Raw genomic sequence first — 9,504 nt, forward strand, 5'->3', positions numbered from 1 at the left:
AGCATTATATACTGTTTTACGCATCTTTCCGTGAGTCATACTCTGAAATCATATGATTTCTTTACTTAAATTATATCATTCTGAAATCGCATGATGTTTTTTTTTTCAACTAATGTGAAATACGGCAATCAAATGATAAGCATTAATTTCCTTTAATTTGTTCAAGAGACAGCTGGACTATAATCAATGTGAGCACTAGAAATATTTCCGCACAGTCCTTAACAAGTTGTTTAAAAAGTGTCATTCTCACATGTTTTATATATGATATGAGTAAAACACTTTCCCTCAATAAAAAACAAACAAACAAAAAAACCGTTTACTTCCACATTCACAAAATAATTTTTTTTTTAATTTTACTTTGTCAAAGCACGTTGGTTTAAACCACAAAAATAAGCATGATATTTAATATTGAATTCATATCCCCTTTTCGTATATATTGTTCGTTGAACGTGAAAAAAATTACACTAGCCTTAAACATTTACACAATTAAAATAGTCCTCAGTGTAAAACGAACAAACTCTATGAAATGACATCACGGGGGCAGTTGTATTCCAACAGGATGGTGGTATTGGTTTTCAGTAAACTTGGATTAGATCAAGATATATGTGACTATAATCTCTCTTAACTAACACAAGGAGCCAGGAATTTCTAAAGAAATTTAGGGTTCGCCACTTTTCTTGAACCCTTTAGTAGTTAATAAAAAACTTAATGACAGTTCAAATGAGTTTGGTTGCCTTATATATAACCCCGTATCTTTCAAAAACATTAACTTTACATTTTGTCATTATTTTCATTGACTTGATTATCATTCTAATTTCTCACTGATTTATTTTTAAAATCATTTAAATTTAAACAGTGCTAAGAAATTTCTTCACTTCTTATTTAGCTTGCTGCAACATTGGTGTAAAACATGGGCATGATTTTCTATTTGTATATACATGTATAACCTGTGGGACTATGAGAAAAGTTACACAGCCTGCCGTTATGGTGAACAAAATACACTGCCGTTAGGATGAACAATATTTTTCTACAATGTTGCTTCAGAACTCCGGGTAGGGGGGGGGGGTTGAATAATTCCGATTTCTATATTGACATACTAAGCTTTTTAATTTAAATACATGTTGGTAATTACAAGGCTCTTGCTGTAAACTGTTCAAATGATCTTTTTAAGTAAATAATACAGATATGTGTTGATTTTTGTCACCAATACAGAAAAACAATATTAACAACACGTGTGATACTGATGCTACGTAAGTAAGTGTTTTACGTCAAGAAGTATATAAAAACTTGTGACATTTAAAAAAAACATCATTTTTACTCCATTCAGGAGAGAGGACAAAAAAGTTTTATGAAACGATCAAAAGGTATTTTTTTTTCTTTCGTATTCATTTAGATTGTTCTTTCATTGTTTATTACATGACAAATTAACAGTTTCAATATTCTATGTTTTGTCAACAAGTAATATTTTTTGGAAGAGACAAAGGTTTTTTTTTTAAAGATGCTGGTATCCAATGCATTACTTATATTTTGGCTTTGAATATGAGTAAAAAAAAATACAGAATATGAAAATGTATGTCTTCAGTTTCCATATATAAGATAATGCTCTTTAAAAGGAGTTTGGAAACAAATGAATTTTGGTTTAATTCATACTTAAAACAATCATTTACTCTAAATTATCCAAGTTAAATGGATGAAGCATTTATTTAATATTATTTTTAATTAAAAACAGTATTATATAAAACACTAAAATGTCATGTGGAGGTCATTCCATCTTCTTCGTATCTGGCTGCCTATTCCTCCTCACGGCCCTTATACTGGACGTTATAGGTGTGGCTGCGCCATATTGGATATATGGTGAAACAAGTGGCCTGAAAGTAAATGCAGGTCTCTGGAAAGAGTGTGCCACTGCCGATATCTTTGGCCAAAAAATTTCCAAATGCACTGAGTATGGCGAGGGTCCAGGTAACAATTAATAAATTTGTTGATTAGCATAATTTTAAGATATGATATTAAGTACCCACACATGGGCTATCATAGAATTGAGTAACCTAAGAACAAAGAATTGGATACATGTTTATGAAGATTATAATTACTGATTGATACGCTACAAACCATTTTTTTAACTTAAGAATTTCATTGAAATATATATTTTTAATAACTGTACATGTACATTTTCTTGTTTTAGATTGGCTTAAAGCAGTTCGAGCATTTGGGCTGCTTGGGATTTTCATCTCGACCATTGCTATTATTTCGGCCATCCTTAAGATACGTTTAAAGGACAGAGTCTTTGTGTTGATCATCGCGATCATCTTGTCCTTTATAAGCGGTATATATATTGACACGAAAGACAGACACCACAGCTCTTTGATTTTAATATAGACCTTACAGTTCAGTTTAATAAGTTTTTCTATTAAGATAAAAGTCAATACTATTTTAGTCGGAAATGTGCTATTTGTGTTTCATATCTTGTTGCCTTCAATTTTGAAAGTTGATTAATACCACAGGTTTATTTCAACTAAAGTAGTCAAAGATTTCTGCATATATATGCTTAAATTCTGTTTTGTTTCAGCTGTGTGCACCATTGTGTCCATTGCAGTTTATGCAGGAAAATACCATGAATTGGAAAAAGACGACAGTTTTGTCAAGTTCAGCTTTGCATTTGCATTCTGCGCAGTTTCCATTGTTCTCTCGGTTATTGCAGGGATTTGTTTGATTATTGAATTAGCGAAGAGATCTTCGTACGCGTCAATTGTTGGGCGCTGAGAAAAACGTCAATTTAAGTCTGCCATAGTAAAAAAAAAATAGAACTCAATGTTTTTTCATATTAATACCGTGTTTTTTTTTTTTAAAACAGAAATTATGTTTACTTAGAACCTTGGTATAACAGATGTTAAGAATGTTGATGTATCTGTTAAGCTATAGGAATTAGAGCAATGAATGCATTTGTCACAACCTTTATCTATATATGATCCTTTATCTATACATGTATATCTTTATAATAAAGAATAGTTACTTCCATTCATATATCGACTCGATATATCCTTAAGAGTTTGAAATAAAAGATACTACAGAGTTTGACACACCTGTTTCATATCTGGATATTTTACTAGAAAAAGATAGTTATGGTAAACTTGCAACAAAGCTTAATGATAAATGACTTTAATTTTTCAATCGTCAACTTCACTTATTTATGTAGCAATAAACCCTTATCACCTGCATATGGGGGTTTTGTCTCCCGGTTGATTCGATACGCAAGTGCATTCTCTTCGTATGAACAATTTCTAAAACGAGGTAAGCCATTGTTAAACAAGTTGATGAAACAGTCTCATTTGGAGTCATCATTTCGTAAGTTTTATTGTCGATACAAGACCTTGTCAGCAAATACAACCTATCATTAAGTCAAATGCTGACTGACATTTTTCATATTGTTAAGCCATTATTAACACTCTGAAATGCCTAAGGATTTTTTTTCGTTTTTTTTTTCCATCATAACAAGGAGCACACGGCGGGTGTGACCGGTCGGCAGGGGATGCTCACTCCTCGATAGTACCTGATCCCACCTCTGATGTTTTTGGAGGTCCGTGTTTGCTCTGCTCCTGATTTGTATTGTTTTAATGGACTTTGAGCTTGAATACTGTTCGTTATATCCATATTTCATGCAAAACATCATTCACTCAGTATAAGTAGACAACCATTGCTTATTAATTAAACAACAGATAAAACTATAGTTTTAGTATAGGAATCTAAAAAAAAAAAGAATAAGAAAATTAGGGCTAAGGCACTTTTTTTACATGGAGTAAAGTTATATATTTCATATTTGTTTTAAATATGGAATTCTGTTGCTCAATTTTGTAGCATTAAAGAAATGTTGGAGCCTGAGAACAATTATAAAAAAGGTTAAAAATAATATGATATACCTGATCGTATGATACAAACAAATTTGAATAATCGTTTACGTAAATGTTTTATTCAGTAGCTTTTAATTTCAAATATTACAGGCATGTCCTAAAATAATGAAAAGGGGATTTTGAACATATTACTTCTAATATAATTGAGAGAATCTTTATTTTTCCGCAGCTAGCTGAAATAGAAAATGGAGGAGACTTAATTGTTGTCCTTAGTAAATGATAAGAAATAAAGTATTTCAGTGTTTATCTCAATGAAATTATGAGTATAGATTGATTGTGTAATTAACAATTAATTCAACATTTGTTCCTTTTCATTTCTTAAACCCATGTACATTTCTGAAACCTAATGATAAAGAATATGCTTTTTAAAAATATTCTCATTCAGGGGCGTAGCTGCCATTATGCACTTAAGGCACATGCCTACATTTTATCCAGAAAAAAAATGGAAGAACAAAAAAGTTTTTAAAAAATAGAAAATAAAAAAAGAAGCCTTTTCTGAACAAACATAAATTTGGTCATAATTTGTTGTAGAACATTACTTTGTATCTAATTAATTTTTAATACTTTCTAAATTTTCTTCTTCATGTTCTAAATTTGATTTTGCTGAAAATACCCAAAATTAAGAGCTCTGGTTAAAAAAGAAATAGGAATGCATATTTTTGTTTACCTTCTACATATGAAATTTCCCAGAGACCTAGAATGTTGTCAATATTATGTGCCAAGAATTCATCACTGGGGTGTGTGGGGGTGTGGAGGTGTCTCAAAATCGTGAAATAGATTTCTAGTCGGGAAGATTTGCTCCTCCACCTAAACACCCTACCCCTCCCCTAAACACCACCCTTTCACCCTAAACACCCTACCGGGGCTCTACTCTGGACTTGCGTCGTTTTGTTTGTCATTACTTCATTGTCTTTGAAGATTTTTCATGAATAAAAAAGACACGCTCCCTATATTAAAAATGATTAAGCTAATTTCAAAGTATCCTCCTTTACGCTATATAATTTTCTCTCAGTCCAAAAAAATGTCATCAGTATAAAGAGGGTCCTCGAAAGCCTATTACTTTCCTTGTGAACAATTTAAGTCTATAAAGTTTGTGTGTTAACAGCGAATATACTGCTGTTATTAAACACTAACTGACTCAAATGGAAGTCCCTAAATTAAAATCCAAGTTAATTAGATATCGGTCACGTGACCGTGTGACGACAATTGCTGATCAACTCTTCATTGTACAAATAATCTTATTAAAATATAAGCGATATAACCTGGATTTTCTGCGTTGAGGACAAGCAAATCACTTACCGTATATACTCGCCCAGAAGTCGGTCCGCCTATAAGTCGGTTGCATTTTTTATGGTTATTTTGGAAGGATTTGCCATTGACCCGCTTATAAGTCGGTACTACTTTTTACCAGAATTGGTTGACAATTTAAAGCAATGCTCTGATGTTTACCTGTTTCAAATAAGATTTTTTTTTAAAAAAAAAAATGACGCCGATATTTGATTTTGAATTATTAAACAAATAAGTAATACACACTTAAAATAAAAATAAAATTATCAAAATATGTAAATACTTGTTCTTTATGTATAATCTTAGAATGATATATTATATCCAGACTTTGTTAAACGATAAATGTCGGAAATGCTTCAAAAATACTACATTTGTCATCCAATAAAATGCCAATCTTTATGACTCACCTATAAGTCGGACACAGAGTTTTGGACCAAAATTTAACTCCCCAAAACCGACTTATAGGCGAGTATATAAGGTATTTTGTAGACATGAACACGGAAATCCAGCCTTATAAATTTTTAACTTTCAGCCAGAGAAAAGTAGTAAAATCTGTAAACATTATAAAATAGCAACGGAGACGCGGCGAAGACGTAGAGGCTCGCCTCAGAATACGTGCAACTTGCTTTTTTTAACTTACCACACGAATTTTAAAAATTAATTCAATATAAACATTATATAACTTTTTATTGTCTTTTAATATAGCATTTTTATTGATGCAACTAAAACTACATAGATTTTGTTAAGGATGGCAGTCTTGAATAATTATTTCCCCATCACTAAATCATAACCGTAATCAGAGCTACAGATTCTAAATGTTTAGAAAAAAACTAAAAAATTACAAAAGCCTAATACCTAAGAGCCAGTTCATATTTCTATAGTTGTGCATATTTTCATCTTTCTATCACTAAAATGCCGCCTTTGACGTTAGAGCAGTAGAATTTTAACTCCCAACATCGTTTAAAACATGCTTACTATAACATTTGTTGAATTCAGTTTTATAATAAGAAAGGTTGTAGAAATATTTTTGGTAAAATCACTTTTTTTAAGCATGCGATAAGTCCTTTATGAGCACCATTTCGCAAGTTAGATTGAAACAAACGTTATAAAACATCGTTATTTCTTTTTCATGTTTGGCTTACACAAACCCGCAGACCACTGTAAATTCAAGTGCCTCTTTCCTGTGACTCGTAATACTACTGACAACCTATAATAATACATTTGCTTCTATTCATTAACTTGAATTTAGCCACCGAGGTTTTAAGGAAAAGCATATAAAAATAAACGGACTTTTGTCAAGAATTCAGTTAGGTGAGTACTCTTTTTGGCATGTTCCTTTGTTAAGTTTCGTAAATATAACTTCTTATTTTTTATTTTGCTGTGTGCGTTTATTTTATTTTTTTTTTTAGATTCCGAGCATAAAAAGTCCAAATTTATAAAAGGGAATGTTTGTTTTATTCGCTGTAATGTGGTTGCCTTATAGAGTTGACTTGTCATAGTCAAATGTAATGTAAATATGCTTGCAAATATAAGATTATACAATAAACAATCATTGTATATATATGTTTTTTTTTAAATAATATGAAAAAGTTAAACTATTTCAATTTTTTGTTTAATTTGACAAAAACGTCCCATTTTGATCAGATTTTTTTTTTTAAAAAAGCCAATCATACATTTTAAAAATGCATTCATCAGCTGGAGTATATATTGTTATAAAAACATGATTTAAATTACTTACTATATATTGGGAGTTTAATAAATTTATGATGAGCGTTTATATAGCCTTATTCTGTCCGAGTTGTTCAGTCAATAATTTATTTATAATATGAATACAAAGCAGATTTATAACACACTTCTAGTGAAATATATAAACTCTGAAGATGGGAAAAGAAAGCGGTTTACTCAAGCAATTAAATGCACAATACGTCTCAGATGTATCAATTTTTAGATAGATTAAGTATTTTAAAGGACTTCAATAAATCAACATAAGCTGTGTTTGACCTCATCCCTATCCCTTTTCAGAAGATATATACTGATTTCCTTTTAACTACCATCCCAGATTGTTTTATAGCTTAAAGGAAATTGCATTAAGTAACCTCTTTGTGGCCAAAAAGAGGGCGATATTATAAAAAGAATTTTAAGATGAAAAATACTTTAACTTTATCCATTTTATTGTATTTAAAAAACCTCACCTTACATCAAACTAATTTATAAAATGATTTAAATTGAAACTGACCTTTTCTTCTTTTCGACTAGGATTGATTGATTTTATGTTGTTTTTCGCCCCGTTCAAGACTTTTTCACTAATATAGAGACGTCACCATATACCGCTGAAGGTGTCATAACAGTATTTCACTTGAGGTTCACGTCAAATCATGGCTGACGCAAAATAATTCCCGAATCTTCCCCTTCCGATTCGGGCATTTTAACAAGAGACTGGAGCTGAATTTTTTTTTTTGAGATGAAAAACAATATGTAAACTTTCTGTATTGACTAGATTCATTATAATTCAGGCCGGGCGTGCTGAATTTTCTATATACTGTATTTGAGTGGGGAGTGATTAGGTCCTGGACTTGATTTTCAAGCACCTGCTCGACTTCGACCGAAACCAACTTGCGTGCTTTGCTGGATGGCTATGTATTTTTTGGTACTAAAATCTTTATAAAGAATTGTTTCACAAAATCTGAAAAGGAAAATTCTCAAAAGTTTGTATTCAATTAATACCACCTACTCAAAGTTGCGCATTTTTGGTAAGAATATATAGCAAAATTTAATACTGTTGTGCAACCGGAAGGGCTTCAATTTTTGACCCTCAATCGGCACTCAGGGCCATTGAGCAGTGAGGAATCTTTTTCGTGCCAACTCCTGCCGTGCGTCGGGCTTCGGTTTTTAAGGTCTCATCCGATGGACCCGCAACATTCTTTTCAATGTGGCGAGTGCTTAGCGAAGGAATAGTTGCTGCCTATTTTTAATCGTCTTAGGTCAGAAGAAAAAAATTCTAAAACAACCCTTTTTTCCTTAACCTTCAATTTGCTAACAAATGAATGGACGCGGTTAATATAAGTAACATTCTTAATCACAAAAGGGTCTAGTCCTGTATTCTATCATATTTCAATTGAAGTCTACACTTGTATTTCTTACAAATATACATCGAATATTGCTTCCAACTTTTTATTAAAAGAAAACTTTTTAGGACCTACGAGGGTTGTTCGGAAAGTTCGTGGACTACCATCATAACTTTCTTTGCTTAACGTCAAATTATATTCAAATTTGGAAGAAATATTTCAACAGTAAATTCAAATGATATGTATTAAAAAATTTAAAATATCGTGGTTTATTTCAAACGGATCTAGACTTTAAAAATGCAAAAATCGGATCACGGAGCAGGTCAAAATTTTGTAATTTACAATCAAGACACTAAATAATGTCTAAAGTCATATCTTCTGTAAAATGACACCGAAAAAAACCCGGAAAAATTCTACACGTTCAAATTAAGAATTGCTTCATCGTTTCTGATTCCAAATTATGACTTAATATTTTGCTTCGTTGAAAAGAAATCAGTTCCAATTGGAATACCTATGGGTACCAATTGCGCCCCGTTATTAGCAGACCTTTTTTTTGTATTCATATGAAGCAGAATTTGTCCAAAATCTTGTACGTGGAAAGAAGAAAACACTTGCTGTGGCGTTCAACTCGACATTTAGATATATCGACGACGTATTGTCAATTAACAATGGCTATTTTCATTCTTATGTCGATACGATATATCCTGGTGAACTTGAGATAAAAGATACCACAGAGTCTGACACATCTGTTTTATATTTGGATATTTTACTTGAAAAAGACGTTAATGGTAATCTATCAACCAAGCTTTATGATAAACGTGATGACTTTAACTTTTCAATCGTCAACTTCCCTTACTTATGCAGCAATATACCTTCATCACCTGCATACGGGGTATATATCTCTCAGTTGATTCGATACGCAAGAGCATGCTCTACGTACGTACAATTTCTAAAACGAGGTAAATTATTGACAAATAAGTTGATGAAACAAGAATATCAGCTGTCTCGTTTAAAGTCATCATTTCATAAGTTCTATGGTCGATACAATGACCTTGTCAGCAAATACAATTTATCATTGAGTCAAATGCTGACTGACCTTTTTTATACTAATTGTTAGGCCATTATTTACACACTGAATTGTCGACGGATTTTTCCGTTATTTCCCGATCATGACAAGGAGCACACGGCGGGTGTGACCGGTCGGCAGGGGATGCTCACTCCTCCATGGCACCTGATCCCACCTC

At 31.9% G+C, this 9,504-nt stretch overlaps 1 protein-coding gene across 1 annotated transcript; it reads left to right on the top strand.

Annotated features, from left to right (window-relative positions):
- Nucleotides 1-1,693: 1,693 nt before the first annotated feature.
- On the top strand, nt 1,694-3,078 carry LOC133196570 (uncharacterized). The gene is made up of 3 exons (XM_061332442.1): nt 1,694-1,962; nt 2,180-2,326; nt 2,570-3,078. Exons 1-3 carry the CDS (start codon nt 1,749-1,751, stop codon nt 2,761-2,763), a joined length of 555 nt encoding a protein of 184 aa, XP_061188426.1. The 5' UTR covers nt 1,694-1,748; the 3' UTR covers nt 2,764-3,078.
- Nucleotides 3,079-9,504: the final 6,426 nt, after the last annotated feature.

The sequence above is a fragment of the Saccostrea echinata genome, unplaced genomic scaffold (genome assembly GCF_033153115.1).
Source record: "Saccostrea echinata isolate AGI-Se365-2 ecotype Australia unplaced genomic scaffold, CSIRO_AGI_Sech_v1 ptg000001l, whole genome shotgun sequence".
Lineage (NCBI taxonomy): Eukaryota > Metazoa > Mollusca > Bivalvia > Ostreida > Ostreidae > Saccostrea > Saccostrea echinata.